Source organism: Macaca thibetana, chromosome 11, assembly GCF_024542745.1.
Source record: "Macaca thibetana thibetana isolate TM-01 chromosome 11, ASM2454274v1, whole genome shotgun sequence".
In the NCBI taxonomy this organism is placed as follows: Eukaryota; Metazoa; Chordata; class Mammalia; order Primates; family Cercopithecidae; genus Macaca; species Macaca thibetana.
The window spans coordinates 24,912,703-24,934,810 of NC_065588.1; the positions used below are offsets into that span (position 1 = coordinate 24,912,703).

At 37.8% G+C, this 22,108-nt stretch overlaps 1 protein-coding gene across 3 annotated transcripts in view; it reads right to left on the reverse strand.

The window, feature by feature from the left end:
- Positions 1-3,799: 3,799 nt before the first annotated feature.
- BCAT1 (branched chain amino acid transaminase 1) overlaps positions 3,800-22,108 on the reverse strand; it is a 137,447-nt gene continuing 119,138 nt past the window's right edge. For all 3 annotated transcript variants that reach the window (XM_050746722.1, XM_050746721.1, XM_050746723.1), the window contains 2 exons: positions 21,997-22,071; positions 3,800-10,435 (listed from right to left, as the gene is read on the reverse strand). In XM_050746722.1, coding sequence (XP_050602679.1) covers positions 10,394-10,435; positions 21,997-22,071 — 117 coding nt within the window. In that variant the 3' untranslated portion in view covers positions 3,800-10,393. The remainder of the gene's footprint in view (positions 10,436-21,996; positions 22,072-22,108) is intronic.

Genomic DNA, 22,108 nt, shown 5'->3' on the forward strand with positions numbered 1-22,108 from the left:
CTGGCGAGTCCACATTCTGTACAGCAAGCCAACTGGTTGGAAATTCAGGTAAGAGTTGATGTTGCGGTCTTGAGTCTGAAATCTGCAGGGCAGGCCAAGCAGGCTGGAAATTCAGGCAGAATTTCCATGTTGCAGTTTCAAGGCCAAATTCCCTCTTCTTTGGAAAACCTGTCTGCTCTTAAGGCCTTCAATGGCTCAGACGAGGCCCTCTCACATTATGGAGGGAGGTCTGCTTTTCTCAGTCTACTGATTTAAGTATTAATCACATCTAAAAGATAACTTCACAGCAACATCTAGGTTAGTGTTTTACCAATCAAGTGGGCACCGCAGCCTAGTTGACACATGAAATGAATCATCACTGCTGTATTCTTGGGGAACATAGAACTCATATTTGTAAAAAGGAAAAATGTGTTTTTCAATAATCGATCATCACTGCTTAATCCAGCCCTGGTTTTTACCTCCAGACTTGAGTAAATCACACAATTTTAACTCACTCTAAGCAGTCTGGGAGTGCTAGATTATGCCCCTGTCCCAAGTAGCTGTGCTCTGAACCTAGGAACATTTACCACCTCCACTGGGTGGAGAGGAATGATCATGAGTTTCGATCAACACTGTCCCTGTTGCATGCAGACATAGCTAGAGAACAAGCGCAGTGATTATTCCACAGACATTAGAAGCATCTACATATCGGCTGTGGGCTGTTTGCTTAGAGAAATGCCATCCTACAAGTTGTCACCACAGCTTCTTCACACAGAACTTTTGTGAGCTATTAGTCCCTTTCTGTCTTTAGGTTTATTTATTATTTATTTATTTATTTTTGAGACAGTGTCCTGTTCTGTCGCCCAGGCTGGAGTGCAGTGGCACGATCTCAGCCTCCCTGTTTCATGCCATTCTCCTGCCTCAGCCTCCCAAGTAGCTGGGACTACAGGCACCCGCCACCATCCCCGGCTAATTTTTTTGTATTTTTAGTAGAGACGGGTTTCACCGTGTTAGCCAGATGGTTTCAATCTCCTGACCTCGTGATCCACCCACCTTGGCCTCCCAAAGTGCTGGGATTACAGGTGTGAGCCACCGTGCCCGGCCTCATTCATTTATTTTTAATAAAATTGCATCAGTTTACATTTTACACATGAACTATTGTAAGGTATTTATATTCTCACTAATCCTTTTAACCAGTAAGATTGGTACTATTATGATCTTTTTTTTTTTTTTTTTTGCCAATTTAGGAAACTCACTCAAGATCTCAGGATCAGCCAATGGCCCTTAACCATCCTGTTAATTATTAGGCTACTTGCATGGTAAGAAAGCTGTTTTGTGACATCCTACAATGGCTTGGAAGAAGCCAGAGATTAAAGTATGCATCACTTTTGCTCATCATTATCACAAATAAGTTTTTCATGGGAAGTGTTTACTAGATTATGTAACTATTTATATTTTTAGTTTCTGTGGGTACATAGTAGGTGTATATATTTATGGGGTGCACGAGATGTTTTGACACAAACATGAAATGTGAAGTAAGCACGTCACGGAAAACGAGGTATGCATCCCCTCATGTGTTTATCCTTTGAGTTACAAACAATCTAATTATTCTCCAAGTTATTTCAAAATGTACAATTAGGTTATTATTGACTATAGTAACCCTGCTGTGATATCAAATATGAGGTCTTATTCATTCTTTCTATTTTTTTGTACTCATTAACCATCCCCACTTCCTCTGTCCTTCCCACCACCACTACCCTTCCCAGCCTCTGGTAACCATTCTTCCACTCTATCTCCATGAGTTCAATGGTTCTTTTAGATCCCACAAATAAGTGAGAACCTGCAAAGTTTGTCTTTCTGTGCTGGGCTTATTTCACTTAACATAATGATCTCCATTTCCATTCAAGTCGTTGCAAATGACAGGATTTCATTCTTTATTTCTGACCGAATAGTACTCCCTTGTGTACATGTACCACATTTTCTTCATCCATTCATCTACTGTTGGACACTCAGGTTGCTTCCAAATCATAGCTATTGTAAACAGTGCTGTAACAAAAATAGAATTGCAGATATCTTTTTGATGTACTGAGTTCCTTTCTTTTGGATACATACCTAGCAGTGGGATTGCTGGATCATATCATAGCTCAATGTTTAGTTTTTTGAGGACCCTCCAAACTGTTCTCCATAGTGGTTGTATGAATTTACATTCCCACCAACAGTGTAAGAGGGTTCCCTTTTCTCTGCACCCTCACCAGCATTTGTCATTACCTGTATTTTGGACATAAGTCATTTTAACTGGAGTGAAATGATATCTCATTGCAGATTTCATTGCACATATCTAATGAACAATGATGCTGAGCACCTTTTGGTCATGTGACTGTCTTTAAAACAAATGCAGCTTAATCTCTTTTTAACGTAATCAGTTCAGCTTCAAAAACTGGTATGCTGCATTTGGGATACAAAAAAATCAACATGAATCTTCCAACTCAATTTATTTGTTTCAGCTCATGAACTTTTCAGAATCCCTAGTGGCTTACTGACAGACTTTTGGAGAGCGTGATCATGGGTTTTGATCAACATTGTCCCTGTCGCATACAGACATAGCTAGAGAACAAGCTCAGTGATTATTCTACAGACGTAAGAAGCATCTACATCTCAGCTGTGGGCTGTTTGGTTACAGAAATGCGATCCTGCAAGTTGATCACCACTATACATAAAGTCAGACTATAATAGCATATTTCACTTAAAAATAAATTGTCACAATGTAAGGTACATATGGCATGTGTGTGGAATCAGATTCATGACTTGAAAAATATGCTTAAATCACACTGAATCAGCTTAGCAGAAAAATAATTATAAAATTTGAAATATCTCCCTTTTTCTTTTTGTTTTGTACTAAATCAACGTAGAAAACACACTTTCTATCCTGAAGGAGACTGCTGTCTTATCTGATAAATTATATAAGCTCCAGTAAATGTATGTCATCACCCTCAGGAATGACAGGTCTCTCTTTCTCACGCTTGTGGGAGTTGAGCGTTGACACTGTAAGAACACTTGACTAATAACCTTTGCCTAGACCTTCCAAACTCTGCACGTAACTTCTTGAGCGATCTGAATGAAGGCCAATATTTTCACAGGTTGACAGGGTCTGGAGAAGAGGGTCACTGAGCACTCTGACATTTTTAAGTTCAGTTTACAGTAACTCTTTGCAAAACTTCAGGTTTTGCTGGACTTCAAATCATTCAGGCAAATTATATAAAATGAATACAAAATGTGTGACCCTTGGGTAATTCTGCACTTGGCTTTATTCTCCCTTGGTGCTTTTGAGGACAATTTCTGCAAGGCCTGGTTTGGCTAAAAGGCACACATCATTGAAAATCTCTAGGCCTTTTACTTTTTAAAGTTTCTTTTATTCTAAAGCTAGTTAACCACATATAGATATACGGTGTTTATCAGTGAGGTAGATCCATTATGACAACGAATGGGAAGAAGTAATCTATTCCCCCCATTCTGTGCAAATCTCAAACAGCAAAACTAAGTTTGACTACAGATAAATCCATAACCAGGGGAAAGGATAATTTTTAAATGCCCATTTTTTTTTCTTGTCCAAATGTTTGAAAAAGAAATATATTTAACCTCTATCCAGTGGTGTGGTTTCTGGTCTTTCTGGTGTGCTCAATTCTCTCTGTGTCATTTTGGTGTAAAAATACGATCCTACATTTATTTCCCTTGACCAGAAACCTTGGGACATCATAAAAATGTTAATTAAGCACTATTACTTCATGCATTCAACAATGCTGATTTCATGAAACCACACAAACAGGATTCTTTTGTTTTATTGATAACAGAAACTGTGCATAATTACAGATTTGATGAGGAACCTGCAAATAATAAAGAATGTGTCTATTGCCAGCAAAATACAATTATTCCATGCCCTCTCAACATACAAATATAGAGTTCTTCACACCAGATGGCTCTGGTGTAACAAAGCCATTTTGAATGTTTAATTGTGCTTCGACAAAACCTTCAGAGAATGAGGTAGTTTCCTTTACCTACGATATTTTCCACATTTCCATTATTACACTTTTAGTGAGCTAAAATCCTTTTAACATAGCCTGTAAATGATCTTTCATAAAAGCCAAGCCTCATTTACAAAGTGTTTATTTCCTTCTACTCAATTTTTCTTAAAAAGAATTTCAAGAATCACTACACAGCTAAGATATTTGAGACTTGCAATGGCTGGGGTTTATCATTACAATAGCAATTGCAATCAGATTCAGATACAAGAGAACAGGTTCTAACAGTTTCATAATTAAGTTGATATTCTGTTTCTATCTATAAGCTCGAATTTAAAAACTGCTTCCTCAGACTACTTATTTTTCCTCAGCCACAAGTAAGCGCAAATTCTTAAAAACAGTGGGTTGAGCCCCAGTTCCATGTATTAGGTACTGAGGTATATTGTGGGATTATTCATTGTTGTTGTCACCCCAGGAAACATTTGCAGAATTTAGAAATGCATCCAGATTTGTGAGCTTAGTTTTAAGACCTGACTCAAAATCTGCACCCTTTAAAAACTTACCGGTGAAGGACAAATTGAGGCAGATATTTACATTCCTTTCTTAACCCTGAGAATGACTTTAATGATCATACGAAACTAGTTTGAGGAAAATGCAATGTGTTATTGCACATTTTAGTTAAAAACTAATATTCAACCAATTTCCAATTCAGTAAACCTTCCACCTATTAGGATAGGGAGATAGTGGTAAATGGTATCTCCAAGGGAAAAAAGTTACAATCTACTTCTCGTCTAAACTTATTCTTTTATTTGGCCTCAAGAAGCTTCACGGATCTTAGAATAAAATGGTTGAAAAAATGACACAATAGATATTACTGACTATGCAATTATAAAATAAAGTCTAGTCCAAATTGATAATAATCTAAAGTGGTTTCTATGTAACACAACCCTCAGATTATAACCTCAATGGTGTGACCTAATTCTAATATCTGATGAAGTGTTCGCTATATTTAGTCACTACCTAGCAGCATAATTTGTTTTTAGCAACTACACTGAAAGCTGAAGATCTCAGTGCTTGACAGAATAAGGAAAAAGCTCCTTTGGATAACACAGAAATATGTTTTGTTTTTCCCCCCCTCTATCATTCCTTTCTTCTCTACCTCCACTTATTCTTCCTCTGATATCACCTTTCATTAAAATTTTCTCCATAATCCAATAGTGAGCAACAGGAAACCTAGCCATTGTGATGGTCGATATGTAGAGAAAAGCCAGTGAAACTATACTTTAATTCATTCCTACACCACAGCCTGCATCAATTCTTACCATCCCAACAGTAGATTACATAAACTGAACATCATGCAACTCAAGTTATAGGTCTTGTTGATTGGGTCTATTGTAGAATGAAAAACACACTTTCAGACAAAATAAGATGACTTAAAACTTCAATACTTGTATCCAGCAGATTTGAAAGGGTGCTTCAAATTCTGTTCTTTTTCTCCCCCATCACCCTCCACTTCAATTTTTTAGACTGATTTCATGCCTTTATCATTTACTAAAGCAAATATGTTTATATATGTCTGACCCCAGGGAATTATTTATCCACAAACACTGCTATAACTACTATACTCTGTTGATATGTTTCATTATCAACCTCCCCAAATTAAACATCCGAGAAGTCTTTTATATATGTATGCTTAAGAGAAAAAATAAATCACTTTCTTCCACCTTTGAATCTTTAAAAGGGGTTTTGGTAATGATAAAAATTTATCTCTTTCAATACATTTAAGACCTCATACTGTGCAAAATAATGGTTATATGAAAGTTACTTTCTGAATAGCTGGATCCATCACCTTCAAGCTAACACTTTAAACAGCATGGTTCATAATAGATATTTTCTAGAAAAATTCACTCTAGGATCATTTTCTTTGTTTATGTCCATATAATCTGGCTTTGCATTTAAGAAGATCAGCAAGGATGCAGTAATCCGTGGTGTTAATTTATTAGATGCACCATGACAACTCAACATTGTTTGAAAAGAATGCAGTCAACACATGTACTAGGTTGGTAGTAAACAGTAAAGAGGGAGGAGGTAATTCACACCAGATGAGCGTGGTGTGAACACTAAACACCAACCTTATTAAGTAGTTTTGCACTAGAAGGAAGGAATTAAAGAAGGATAACGTTGCTTTAAAAATGAGATCAACTATTCATTGATTTCTTGATAAGAGATGTACTCTGGCCTTCCTTGCTTATGATCTAACTATTCAGCTATCTAACTATTGCTTTTATAGCTACAGTCAGTTCAAGTAGTAGAATACAAACTCCATGAGGGTAATGTGTATATGCCATTGATCTCCTAAAACTAACTTCCTAATCTCTATTGTTGGTTATGTCAACATTTATCAAATTAACTATTAATAGAGTCTTCATCATCTTTGCCAAGTAATAGGTAATGCTCATTGAAAAGCTGGTACCCTTTGCCTCCTTTTGGGGGGAAATATCTGGAAAACAGCTGAACAAACTACATGTGGCAAAACAAAGTGACAGTTGTTATAAAATGTCCACTAAAATTACCTGCTAGCATTACTACTTATAACTGAAGTTTTTACATATCCACATAAGAAGAAATCCACATTACAAGGAAAAGTCCTTTGATCATTTTAGAATCAAGACATGAAATAAGGGGTTTCTCTAACCCTTAAGTCTTCTGCCTCATTTGGTACCTCTGATGAATACTTATTGCTCTGAATGTTTTAGAAACTATCACTCTTTGAAAGTGAACAAATACTGTTTTCTGCTGAAAATTCATCTTTCCCAATCATAAGGGGAAACCAAATATGCAAGTTGAAAAAAAAAAAGGAAACAGAATATAGTGACTGAGCACTGAGTGAGTGGGACTGGAAAAAATAAATGAGCTTATTTTGGCAGCTGCTTGCATAGCACAATTCCCCAAAAGCAGAACTGAAACTGCAGCTTTAATAAAAAGCTCCAACAATTCTTTTGACTAAGATATACTCATTAATCGCCTTCAGGTGTTCAAGACTGCTTGGATTTGAGGCAAGCAAGATCACTTGCTTAGGTACAATTTTATGAAGCAACAAAACTATTATGGTGAAGAATTTTAACCCAAGGTGTATAACGTAGGTTTCCCATGTCTTCAAGAGAGCTCACATTGCATGTCACCATCTAGCTGATGTTCCGCTCTGCTTTCTTGCTGCTGCCTGCCTCTGCCTCTTTTTTTTTTTCTTACAGCAATCTTTTGAGAAAAGAATAGAGGATGTTTATCAGGTAGGAAAAAAACCCGATTCCGTAACAAGACTTCTCAGTCACTTGTTTCTCTTTCCCCTTTACTTTTCCTTTGTGCTTTTGAAAACAAAGGCTAAAGCAGGTGTTATAAATGTATTCATTCCTGTACTAGAGAGCAGGGAACACGTCACTGAAGCCAACTCTTCTGTTGGTGTATCACGAGTTGAATCCTTAATAAATGACCGCCACAAAGAACATTTCTAACAGCAAATCTTTTTAGGAACTGCTCAGGTTTTGCCCTTGTCTTGATACTTCATTTTAAAATCTTGGTTTCTACCGATGTATTTTCAAAAAAGCTGACAAATTCGGTCTGAAATGTAAAAACTGAAAAACGTGAAAGGAAGAGAACATTGCAATATAAGTTAATCATTATCATTTTAAGTGCCACCAATTCTGTTTATATTAATGCACATGTAAACTGCTGAATCTCATTTGATCAACCCAATTAAACATTAAATAATTGCAGCCAATTATGCAAATATCAGCAACAATATTAATTTGTTGATCTTTTTGAGCAGATTAGCTTCACATGTTCCCAATGCTAGACTATCTTATGCCTTAAATGACCAATTAGTGTGACAATAACTAAGTCTTGAAGAATGGATAATTGCCTAGTTATAATGTGGCACTCTTGCTGTATTAATCCACTGCAATTAAACAAATAGTGCACAAGGAAAAAAGATGTGCAGATGTTCCTGTTAAATCTATTTAACAAGAAAGCGTCAAGGTCAATTTCCTGTCTTATTCCTTAAATGACAATGGTGGATCATGTTCTCTGTATCAGGAGACCTCCAGGTTTTAAAAACATCTATCCTTAGTTTTCACTGGGGCTGATGAAAAGGGCTTAAAAATGCTCTTAAGGTTTTATGAAAGAAATGATACACACATAATGTTCTCTAACTTTCACAATGGGCATGTCTCGCCACAATAAAAGTGGAGATGCAAAGTATAAAATGTATTCATGGCAAATAAATAATTCTCATTTCTCATAGGAATAGAAATTTAGTTACTGTGCACCACTAGACAGTTTAAATTACCTGCAACTTTTTCCTAGACTACTATATTAAGAATGAGGTCAAAGGAGTTAGCCAAAGCGAAAGCACAACCTTAGAATGCTGCTTGGGGTATACAGTGTGCAGGAGACTCAAGAGCACCTCAGGTCTGAAAAGAACAGCCTCTCCCAAGATTTCAGATCACCAATTAAAAGCCCCCTAAAAGATATTTTTACCGTTCCTTTTCATCTTATATTTCTCGATTTTCATTTTACTATTCCTGTGTATAAAAGACCCTATGGCTAAAAGTTTTGGAAAAGAATCAAAGCCCATTTGCTGTGCGTTGCTAACTGCCTCAAGGAAATTTTTCCAATGCATCAAACTTTTAGAATCCTTTTTTTTTCCTTCTCTGAAAAGAGAATAAAATATGTTCAGCAAGAAGAAAGTTATGAGGACTGAGGGAAACCAAAATACAATGTCTGAGAGTTGACCTTCCAAGGAAAAATGTTTTCTGTCAAGATTTGACTTTCCCTAGATAAACCAGAAAGGATACAATTTTAACTCACAGCTCCTAAACACGGAAAATATCACCCATAATAGCTCTCCCTGTATCCTAACCACTTGCTCATCAAATCTCCATTCAAAGAAAAGAGCACCTGCAACAACAGTATAAAAATCAGAGTATGCCTCTTTGTTTTCTACCAAAAAAAAAAAAAATTATTTCTGTAATTAACACTTAACGCAAAACATTTGTCATTTCCATTTGGTTGGTATGATATCATGACCTCTCTCTAGAGCAGTGGTCCCCAACCTTTTTGGCACCAGGGACCAGTTTTGTGGGAGACAATTTTTCCACAGACTGCAGGGTGGAGGGTGGTTTCAGGATGAAACTGTTCCACCTCAGATCATCGGGCATTAGATTCTCATAAGGAGCACATAGCCTAGATCCCTTGCATGCACAGTTCACAATAGGATTTGCGCTCCTATGAGAATCTAATGCTGCCACTGACCTGACAAGAGGTGGAGCTCAGGTGGTAATGTGAGTGATGGGAAGTAGCTGTAAATACAGATGAAGCTTCTCGTTGTCCCACCACTCACCTCCTCCTGCTGTGTGGCCTGTGGCCTGGGGGTTGGGGTCCCCTGCTCTAGGGATGTATCTTCAATTCCAAGACAATTCCAACACAGTCAATATGAAATTATTTTCTAAACTGACTATGCTTCAGAGTATCTCTAATGACTTAGTAGCTCATGGAAAATAAAGACAATATAAGGTAAATCTATACAGTGTCAGAATCAATCACAAATTCTAATAAAGAGGTTTCATAATATAGAAACAAAGAAGGTATACTTCTACAGAAGCAAAATGTTCATTAATTCATTATAAAACCATTTACTGAGTACCTACTATGTGTCAGCCACTGGGGATACAAAGATCTATAAGGCACAAGACCCTCAGTCTTGTAGTCGCCTGACAGACAGCAAGCTACAATATAATGTGGAAAGGACAATGGTGGGAAATGCACTCAGGTCTTCCTAACGCATGAGTATGCTCAGGCTGTGACGTCAGGAAGAAGAGAGAGATTTACCTTAAGATGGACTTGGAGGGCCTGCAAAAAACTGTGATGGGAGGAAATCCAGTTTTAAAAGTCTCGATTGAAAAAAAAGAGAACACTTTCTGTGGATAAAGATAGGCTCCAGGAAATGTAACCTATGAAATGTTCTCAACTTAGCTTTCAAACACACACACACAAATTGCATTTGGTTGAGGAGCAGAATGTAACTTACGTTAAAGAATAAACTACTGTTTTAGTATCTGAGTGAAGTACAAAGGGAGGCACTAAATCATTGAGGGAAATCCCATGTTATATGGCTTACATTAATATTTTTCTAGGTAAGGTAAGCTACTACTACCAAGTTACGAAACACCATTTGATGATTGCAATTCATATTCTCTGGCATGAAGAAACAATCACTCTTGTAACACACTGACACTACAAACTACATTATGCACAAGTGCTAACAGGTAGCCAAAGAAATCTATCACAGTTCAAATACAACAGTCTGTCCCGGTAGCATACAGTTGGTATCTTCTATTTTCCACTCAGGATAGCACAATTGTCCAGTCGCTCTCTTCTCTTCCATACTGCAAGAAAAGCAAGAAAACATGTTTCAGTACAAAAGCTAACAGGGCAGAAATACCTTACAAACAAATTTAATACCACCAAGGTTACACAAAAGGTTTGCTTCTGCTTTGAACAACATTTTCACATTAAACATTTTCACATTAAAAACTGGATTAGAAGGCCGGGCGCGGTGGCTCAAGCCTGTAATCCCAGCACTTTGGGAGGCCGAGACGGGCGGATCACGCGGTCAGGAGATCGAGACCATCCTGGCTGACACGGTGAAACCCCGTCTCTACTAAAAAATACAAAAAACTAGCCTGGCGAGGTGGCAGGCGCCTGTAGTCCCAGCTACTCGGGAGGCTGAGGCAGGAGAACGGCGTGAACCCGGGAGGCGGAGCTTGCAGTGAGCTGAGATCCGGCCACTGCACTCCAGTCCGGGCGACAGAGCGAGCCTCCGTCTCAAAAAAAACAAAACAAAACAAAAAAAAACAAAAAAAAAAAAACTGGATTAGAGAGAAAGAGAGGAAAAGAGAGACACCATATAACAAGTAAGATAAAAGCATATGCCGGGCGCGGTGGCTCAAGCCTGTAATCCCAGCACTTTGGGAGGCCGAAATGGGCGGATCACGAGGTCAGGAGATCGAGACCATCCTGGCTAACATGGTGAAACCCTGTCTCTACTAAAAAATACAAAAAACTAGCCGGGCGAGGTGGTGGGCGCCTGTAGTCCCAGCTACTCAGGAGACTGAGACAGGAGAATGGCGTAAACCCGGGAGGCGGAGCTTGCAGTGAGCTGAGATCCGGCCATTGCACTCCAGCCCGGGCCACAGAGCGAGACTCCGTCTCAAAAAAAAAAAAAAAAAAAAAAAAAAAAAAAAAAAAAAAAAGATAAAAGCATACATAGGGAGTTTTTAAACAACCAAATACCTGGAAAGAATTACAAATTTTACAATTATTGCTGAACGCAAATTCATAGCTGGTATCGATCGGTCCTTTATCTATTTAGGTACATGCCTTTTCATTATCATTTCTCATTGAGTTAGCTTGTTTAATGACTGTGACTTTTGCTGCGAAAAAGTGATCCTCAAAGTGTATTCCCAGACCACTAGCATCAGTATCACCTGACAACGAGTTAAAAATGCAAATTCCCAGACTTCATCTCAGACTGAATCAGAAACTCCGGGGACGGGTTCCAGCAACCTGCAATTCAGCAAGCATCAAATGATTCTGATGTACACTAGAGAGCGTTTCATGTTCATAAACAAAAATATGAAGTTGATAAGTCCCATGGATTTTAACAGAGACTCTGTTCTCTCAATCGAAGTTGTTCATGCTATGTTAGCATTTTTCTTATTCCTTCAAAAGTGATGAAACTGTATCACAGTCAGAATTAGATTCTTTGCATCAGCAAGTACTTTGGTTTAAAAGCAAGCCTGAATTTTAATATTTGAAATGAAATTAAATGAAACAGAGATATTCCATACATCACAAATAGAAAGCTAGTTCTATATTCATTCATTCAATCAGTCAGTCATTCAACAAAAATGCCTGTGTTTATAATAAGTTCTCACTCTATGAGCAATTATTGTAGGCCAATGTCATCATGCCAGGAGTTTTACAGGCTTATTACCTCATTTAATACTCATAGTAACTGTACACAGAAGGTACCATTATCAATCCATTTTATGGATGACAAAACTGAGTATTAGGGAGATTGAATAACTTGCTCAAGTTTGCAGTTAGCAAATGGAAGAGTCCAGACCCTAACCAAGGTCTCTCTCACAGCAAATTCCATGTTCTTGACCACCACCAAAACTGCTCCCGACCTGGTCACCGAGCCTTGTGTATTGAGACTGACTTGGAACAGATCTTTCCAACCCAGTGTAGCAGGCCACTAAATCTGTCACTATGGGTTTGCCTAAATCACTCAGACTACGTCTATTTTCACAAGAAATGGCTCCTCTAGTCCTAATTTAACTTTAGTTTAAATTAATATAAAACATCAGAATTTCTGAACTAGAAACAATGACCATCTAAAAGGAAGGAGATGACTCAAATAAGTGGGGCTCTGGATTTTACTTCTTTACATCAGAACAATCCTACTTTTATCCGTTTTGTATATTGGGATTCCAGGAATGATCTCTTTTGAAGAAAGTTCTGCTGCATAAAAATCAAGTGTAAAGAGCAATGAATTTTAATCCAAGCTTCTCATCTTACATATAAGGACACTAAGGCTCTAGGTCACCCTTAATTTTGACAAGCCCAGTTCTCTGCCTCTGTCTGATGTTCTTTCTCCTATATCACACTGTACATGTGCTGCGTTTCTCTTCAAGACCTCAGACAGCAGAATCTATCCAAGTGGTAAAAATACTGACAGCCAAGAATGGGTCTACCTACCACCTGGTAGTTTACATGAAAAGGGGAATAAAGGAAGTCAAATGACTGTAAGTTTTTGGCATAATCCACACCAGAAAGCATTGCCTACAGACTGTAACTGCCCACTATTGACTCTGTTGCTTCATAATGAATGCTGGATGAAACATCTTCAAATTCTACCTGATTTATGTACAATGTCAACATGACTTAAAGTAAGGTCAAAATATGTTTTATTTTCCTTATTTGGATTCCCATTAATATATTAAACACTTTTGCCATTAATAACAATTGAGTGTCAGTGTATTGGCATTTTAGCAGATCTACAGAACTGAGATTCATGACCACTGTCACTTCATCTTGAATTTCATCAGTTAAAGTAAATTTGCTTTCAATTAGTTGTTTTAGTTTTACAAATGATCAAAAATCAATTTTGATTATAATGACAGTCGTAGGCCACATACCACACTACGAACCTGCAAAATATGCACTAAACTTTACTCCTCTCATTCTGTAATTTATGCTTTTATGTAAAATCATAGCATTCTGAGAAGTACTCAAGAAATGTGATATTACAGGTAATTCATAATGTCTAGAACTAGGTATTTAGTAATCAAATTTTCCATTTGGCTGATGGATAATGCAATTTAATTTTTCAAGGGAAAATAATTCTAAGTAGAGATGGCAGATTTAAGCAGAAATATAAATCATATTATATTATACACTGTGTAAGTGTACACAGAGGGAGGGAAAAGAGAAAACATGTCTTCATGGACTAGGATGTCATTATACTCTTGTCATTGTCATTACGAAACAGCACAGGCTCACACCTTCAATGTTTGGTAGGGCGGCTGTAAGTCACACTTACTTAGTTTTGTTCACTGGAATCAAAGATGGTGTCAAAGCAACGTGGCAAGTCAGGTCGAGCCTGTGGGATGGTATTTTGAGCCGACGTGGAAGACTCAATGAAATGTGCAGAATTTTAATCTTTTGCAAATTCCAGCTAGAACACTAAACTAAAACACGACTAATGACAAGTTCATTAACTCACATTCGAGTTACATACGGCAGATAAGTTCATACGGCCTTTGCTAAATGCCTTTTACATTCAACTGAAAATTCCTGGCAGAACAAAAGCACAACCTGCATGTCATGCAGTCTCTCTATGCAGCGCCAATGAAAATACAGTCAGTGCTGCCTACCAGGTAGCAATCTGCATTCTTGCTCTAAACGCTACTGAAAGGCTGTGCAAAGCTTTGTCAGCCTGTAACACGTGGAGGAGGAGGATGTGCTGAAAACAGAAGAGGCTGGGAAGCTGGTCCAGGCACTGAGTCACACCAGGGCAATCTGGAAACAAAGTTTGTATGCACATGGAGGACAGCTTAGGACATCAGTAGGGAAAGGGGTGGAGCCTTTAACTTCTTATGTAACTGAGTCATAGAGCTGCTCCATTGAAAACAAGAAAAACACAATAACCACTAATAGTCATTTGTGCTTAGAAAACTGTAGCCACCAGTGAGAACATAGATTTTTAAAATTCTATCTGGTGACCTGCAATCAATACAGATCCTGCTCCTATCTCATTCAAGCTGCCCCTTTCCTATGCTTCAGATGTCCATCTCTGGATCTTTGCAGTCACTGCTTCCTACTTTGTGGAGCTTCAACAGCAGCAATGCTGGTTATTCACACATGCTCCCCCTGATACTTAACACCCAGGCTCTAGCTTTAATTTGATTATTTGTTGACAGCAGTGTCAACACGTATTTCATTTTGGAAAAAAATCTAAATCAAGATCTCTTAAGAAATAATTTGACATTATTCAAGACCTTCCTCCCATCTCTTCCTCCCATTAACGTGTTAATATACAAGAGTAATCCATGTTTTGCTCTTTAGTATTTGTTTGGTGTTTCACTTGCCCATTCACTCCTTCAAGAAACATTACTGCACATGTATTATACCCTGGGCTCTGGGTTGAACACTGGAGGTATAAAAAGAGAATGAACAATTCAAACAGCCCTAGAGCAGAGACAAGTGCGTGACTAATTATAATGTAATTTAAAGGCCTTAGGGGATCATCCCTGGCACTGGGAAACTGGAAGAAGAAGCAGTATTCAAGTGAGTGAATGTGTATTTGGACTGAGCGAAGGGAATATTCTTCAAGAGAAATTGAAAAGCTTCCTGAAGGAGATGAGTCATAAAGGATAGCCAAGGCCTTATCCAGGTGAGCAATTTCTAGAAGGTACAGCAAAACCTGGGGGCATCAGAGAGCAGAACACAAGTGCAGAACAGAGGACCCCAAGCGGCGGAGGCAAAGGTGAGTATGACGGTGAGTAACTGGAATAGTAAGGAGTTTAACAGTAGAGAAAAGAAACATGTCGACAACATGGCCAATGCTCTCCAAGTTTAAGTTTGGTTAAATATAAACACACATGTGTTTTTCTTTGTTGCTTTAAAAGAAGAAAAAGGAAAAATGAAACTTTCATTTGAAAAATTCTTCTCTTAGGAGGTATTTATAGAGCAATCTAAGACCCAGGGAGCTATGTGGACAATTAGCTAAATGGGATGAATACTTAACCTCAGAGATTATTACTCGTATGCAGAAGTACAGAAGTTGAAAAGTCAAATCTGTGGTTATGAGGGAAATTTTTCCCCTGGGCCATACTGGCAAGAATCTTGAAGGTTTTTTTGGTGGCTGTTGTTGGCCTCTTCTTCAATTTATCAGAGCACTTTGTAGAAAACATCCATGCTCCCATGTAATGGTAAAAGTAATGACATGTAAAACATGATGCAATTCTATGCTGCTTCCTTAATAATTACCGAAATTTATTTTTCTTGGAGAAACAGACAATCCAGTAGCTTGCCTGACAGCCGCAATTTGCATATGGCTTGCACTCAATATATACATTAAAGAGTTAATCAAGAACATTTACTTTAGTCACTAACATTCTGATATGGTTTGAATTTGTGTCCCCACTCAAATCTCATTTGGAATTGTAATCCCCCATGTTGGAGGAAGGGCCTGGTGTCAGGTAATTGGATCATGGGAGCAAACCTCCCCTTGCTGTTCTCATGATAGTGAGTGAGTGCTAAGGAGATGTGCTTGTTTTAAAAAGTGAGTGGCACCTCCCACCCTCACTCTCCTCCTCCTGTTCCCACCATGTAATACGTACTGGCTTCCCCTTTGCCTTCTGCCATGACTGTAAGTTTCCTGAGGCTTCCCCGGCCATGTCTCCTGTATGGCCTGCAGAACTAAGAGTCAATAAAACCTCTTTTCTTTACAAACTACCCAGTCTCAGGTAGTTCGTTAGAGCAGTGTGAGAACAGACTAATACACATCTTTTTGGCTTCTACAATCTTACTTTTAAAAATGTTCTTTCTGAGAACTTTGGTAATGGTTTCCCATCTTACCCCAAAATTGTGTGTTTGGGCTTCTCTTTCAGTCACTTTCAGGTTTGAATGCATGTATTTTGTCATCATTTCAATTTTGATGAGTTGCATTTCTGCTTTTGCCTCCTAGAGTTTCCTTCCTCAGTGAAAGCTTCATGATTATGTCTTCCAAATACCTCCACTTAGATCTTTATTCCAATTGTAACTCAATAGAGTTCAATTTTTCTCAGCCCAGAGACTATGTTTTCCTTTTCTATTAATCCTTTAAGCCAAATCAAATAAGTTTACATTCCCTTCCTTCCTTCCCTCCTTCCTTCCTTCCTTCCTTCCTTCCTTCCTTCTTTCTTCCTTCTTTCCTTCCCTCCCTCCCTCCCTCCTTCCTTTCAAGACAGGGTGTCTTTCTACAGTGAAGGCTGGAGTGGAGTGCTGTGGCACAATCATAGCTCACTGCAGCCTAATATTCCTGGCCTCAAGTGTTCCTCCTGCCCCAGCCTCCCAAGTAGCTGGAACTACAGGTGTGTGCCACCATACTTGCTAATTTTTTTGGTTGTTTTGTGGAGACTGGGTCTTACTATGTTGCCTAGGCTGGTCTTGAAGTACTAGCCTCAAGTAATGTTCCTGCATCAGCCTCCCAAAGTTTTGGGATTACAGGAATGAGCCATCACGTCCACCTAAATTTCCTTATTTCATACAATCTCCAAGAGGTAACCCTGAAATCTTATTTGGTGTATTACCTGCTACAGAATGTACAATTTGTTCAAGAAAATACTGTACAATTTGTTCAAGAAAACTTTCCAAAAGGGTCTTTCTTTCTTATCACTATGGGCACACTTCTCTTAAAAATTTCTAAACTCCTAATTTTAAAAATTTTAAGATAAAATACACATATATAATTTACCATCTGTACAATTTTTAAGTGTTCAGTTTAATAGTGGTAATAAATACATTTATATTCTTGGTTTTTTTTTTTCTTTTATCTTCTCCTTCCCACTCCCTTTCTCGGCCTCTGGTAACCTCTAATCTACTCTGTCTTCATGGGATCCACTTTTTTAGCACCTGCATGAGAACCTGTAGTATTTGTCTTTCGGTCCCTGGTTTATTTCACTTAACAAAATGACCTCCAGTTCCATATATGTTGCTGCAAATGACAGGATTTCATTCTTTTTCATGGCTGAATAGTACTCCATTGTGTATATATATGCCACATTCTCTTTATCCACTCATCTGTTGATAGACATTTAGGTTAATTCCTTATCTTGGCTATTGTGAATACTATTGCAATAGACACTGGAGTTCAGATATCTCTTTGATATACTGATTTTTTTTTTCTTTTGGATATATACCAAGTGGTAGAATTGCTGGATCACATGGAAGTTCTAGTTCTACTTTTAGTTTTTGAGGACCCTCCATACTGTTCTCCATAGTGGCTGTACTATTTACATGTCAACCAACAATATATGACGGTTTGCTTTCTCCACATCCTCTCAGCATCTGTTATTGCCTGTTTTTTTTTTTTAATACAAGCCATTTTAACTGGGGCAAGTGGGTTTTACATTGTGGTTTTGCTTTGCATTTCTCTGATGATTAGTGATGTTGCACATTTTTTCATGTACCTCCTGGCCATTTGTATGTCTTCTTTTGAGAAACGTCCATTCAGATCTTTTATCCATTTTAAATCAAAATTTTTTTTCTATTGAGTTGTCTGTTTAGGTCTCATGCCCATTTTAAAACCACATCACTAAATTTTTCCTATACAGTTGTTTGAGGTCCTTATAGATTCTGGTTATTAATTGCTTGTCAGATAGATAGGTTGCAAATATTTTCACCCATTCTTTGGGTAGTCTATTCCCTTTGTGGATTGTTTTCTTTGCTGTGTAGAGGCTTTTCAGCTTGATATAATCCCAATTGCCTATATTTGCTTTGATAGACTATGCTTTTCCAGGTCTTACATAAGAAATCTTTGCTGGTCAGGGACAGTGGCTCATGCTAGTAATCTCAGCACTTTGGGAGGCTGAGACGGGAGGATCCCTTGAGTTCAGGAGTTCGAGATCAGTCTGGGCAAGATGGTGAGACTCCATCTCTACAAAAAATTTAAAAATTAGTGGAATGTGGTGGCATGCACCTGCGGTTCTAGCATGGGAAGCCAAGGTGGGAGAATTGCTTAAGCCTGGGAAGTCAAGGCCACAGTGAGCCAGGTTCATGCCACTACACTCCAGCCTGAGTGACAGAATGAGATCTTTGCTCAGACCAATGTCCTGAAGCATTTCCTCAACATTTTCTTCAAGTAATTTCACAGTTTCAGGTCTAAGATTCAAGTCATTAATATACTTTCATTTCTGTGTATGGCAAGAGAAGGGAATCTAGTTTCATTTTTCTGCATATAATTATCCAATTTTCCCAGCACCATTTATTGAAAAGACTGTCTTCCCCATTATAGTTCTTGGCACCTTTGTCAAAGATGAGTTGGTTGTAAATATGTGGACTTAGGTATCTGGGTTCTCTATTCTGTCCCATTGGTCTACTATGTCTGTTTTTATATCAGGACTATGCTGTTTTGGTTATTATAGTTTTATAATAAATTTTGAAGTAAGGTAGTGTGGTGATTCTAACTTTGTTCTTTTTGCTCAAATTGCTTTGGCTATTTGGGGTCTTTTGTAGTTCCATATACATTTTAGGATTGTTTTTTCTATTTCTGTGAAGAAAGTCATCAGTATTTTAATAGGGATCTGTAAATTGCTTTCGGTGGTATTGTCATTTTAACAAAATTAATTCTTCCAATCCATGAACATGGAATATCTTTCCACTTTTGTGGGTTTTCTTCAATTTTTTAAATCACAGTTTTACAGTTTTCCTTGTATAGATCTCTCATGTCTTTGGTTAGATTGATTCCTAGGTATTTCATACCTTTTGTAGCTATTATAAATGGGATTGCTTTCTTGATTTCTTTTTCAGATTGTTCACTGTTAGCCTACATAAATTCTACTGATTTTTGCATGTTGATTTTATGTCCTGCAACTTTACTGAATTCACTTATCAGTTCTCCAAGTTTTTTGGGGGAGTCTAGGTTTTCCTAGGTGTAAGATAATGTCATCTGCTAAGAAGGCTAATTTAACTTCTTCTTTTCTAATTTGGATGCCCTTTATTTATTTTTCCTGCCTATTTGCCCTGGCCTCTAAACTCCTATTTTGGAAAAAGGCTTTCATGTAATCTAGCCAATTATGTATTTTTTGTTCTATTTATGTTCTTTATTTGAGCAAAACTGTAATAATTTATTATTTTCAGATTTACTCAGGCAACCTTAAAAAAATTAAAATGCCTAAGCCATCCAAGCAGAAATTTTTATTAGCTACTCTTCAAATTACTTTTAATTGTTGCTGCGTACAAAGGTAGAAAACAACTCTGACTAAATTTTATTTCTTCCAATATTAAGATATTCCTTTACTTAGCTGACAGAAAATCCTCACAGAAAACCTTTGCTGGAGAGCAGAAGTATGGCAGCTCATTGATTAAAAAACCACAATCAAGGCCAGGTGCAGTGGCTCATGCCTATAATCTCAGCACTTTGGGAGGCCAAGGTGGGCAAATCACTTGAGGCTAGGGGTTTGAGACCAGCCTGGCCAACATGGCAAAACCTCGACTCTACTAAAAATACAAAATTTAGCCAGGCATGGTGGTGCACACCTGTAATCCCAGCTACATGGGAGGCTGAGGCATGAGAATCACTTGAACCTAGGAGGGGGGGGGCAGCAGTGAGCTGAGATTGTGTAAGATTCTGTCTCAAAAAAAAAAAACAAAACAAACAGAAACAAAAACACACAATCATTCTTTCTTTTTAATACTGTAAATTTGATGGAAAACTTGCTGAGTAAGTCTCTTTTAAAACTGCTTTTTAAGCGCTCTTTTAAATTTTTATTTTTATTTTATTTCCATTTTTTTAGGGGAAGTTTCTTACTATGTTGCCTAGGCCAGTCTTGAACACCTGGCCTCAAGTGATCCTCCAACCTCGGCCTCCCAAAGTGTTGGGATTATAGGTGTGAGCCACTGCGCCCAGCCAGAAATGCCATTTTTATCACTACCCAAGGACCTCTGTTGCTCTCTGGAGGTCTGTTGCATTCTCAACCACCTTTAAGTTTCACTTAGTTTCATGACTCAATGCCATCTGACATCACTCAAATGACCAAACTTTATTTTGCTTTTCAATGTAAGTCTCAGGCCCTCTTAGATATTTTTACTAATTGACAAGGATAGTAACTGGGTTCAACAAAATCCTCTAACTGGTGAAATGCTTGCAAATTACAGAATAATCTCTTTTCCAAGTAGCCCAGTGTTATCTGGTATTTAGCATGCCTGCTTAACTGCCTGTTGAGACATTACTGTAGGTTGTTGCTCAGACAAAAAATAGGCAAAACAAAGTTAGCAGTATGAAAAAATAGACATGTATACCCTTTGATCCCAGAGATTTATCCTTAGGAAATAATCGAGGATGTACTGTTCATGATAGTGAAAAATAAACATTGCCAACAATGTAAATGTTCAATAATAATTTTTTAAAAACATTATGATATATCTATATAATGGAATTTAATTAAACTTTATAAATTGTGTTGGAGAAAACTACTTATTGATATAAAAAAGCAAAGCATTTATTAAGTGAAAAAACAAGTAAATTATGTACAATATGATCTCATTTTGTTAGGAAAAAATAACTATCTAAAAGTATACTGGCTGGGCATGGTGGCTCATGGCTGTAATCCCAGCACTTTGGGAAGCCGAGGCGGGTGGATCACCTGAGGTCAAGAGTTCAAGACCAGCCTGGCCAATAAGGCAAAACCTCATCTCTATTAAAAATACAAAAATTTGCCGGGAATGGTGGCATTGAGACCTGTAATCCCAGCTACTCAGGAGGCTGAGGCAGAAAAATTGCTTGAACCCGGGAGGCGGAGGTTGCAGTGAGCTGAGATCACGCTACTGCACTCCAGCCTGGATGACACAGCGAGACTTTGTCTCAAAAATAAATAAATAAATAAAGTATATACATGCTTACAAAATATTGAAGGTTAAGACATCAAAAATTGGCAGGGCACAGTGGCTCACGCCTGTAATCCCAACACTTTAGGAGGCCAAGGCAGGTGGATTACCTTAGGTCAGGAGTTCGAGACCTGCCTGGCCAACGTGATGAAATCCCTTCTCTACTAAAAACACAAAAATTAGCTGCGTGTGGTGGTGCACACCTATAATCCCAGCTACTCGGGAGGCTGAGGCAGGAGAAATGCTTGAACCCGGGAGGCAGAGGTTGCAGTGAGCCAAGATCGTGCCACTAGTACTCCAGCCTGGGCAACAAGAGTGAGACTCCATCTCAAAAATAAAAATACATCAAAAATGAACAGTGTTTATATCTCAGTGTTGGAATCACATGCACTGTAATTTTCTTCCTGAAATTTCTTCTACTTTCAAATTTTTTCTTCCTTTTTTTTTTAACAAAAGTTATGTTATACTTCTTAATGAGATTTTTAAACGTTACCAAAATTTACATCTACTTTTTAATGTTGAGTAATGTGGAGCCCTGAACAATATTTTCTTTCTTTTTTTAAAAGATACATCTTCTTTCCCACTTCTGCTTTGCTCATGCCCACATATTGTGTTGGGAATATCTTCCTTAAATTTAACTTATTGATCTCGAATTGTAATATTTACTCCTCTTCATTGAAATACAATTTAGTTGTAAGCTCTGACAGAAATAAGGTGACATGAAAAGAGAAGAGAGGAAAAGAAAGAAAATAAAATAAAACAAAAGAAAAAAGAAAAGAAAAGAAACCTTTACCTGGATATCAGTTAATTTGCTCAAGATGCGGCTTGCCAGCTTAGCACCGTTCTCCATAGTCGGAATGTGTATTGTCTACAAAAGAAAGGGAAACGAGATAATTTGAGGGTAT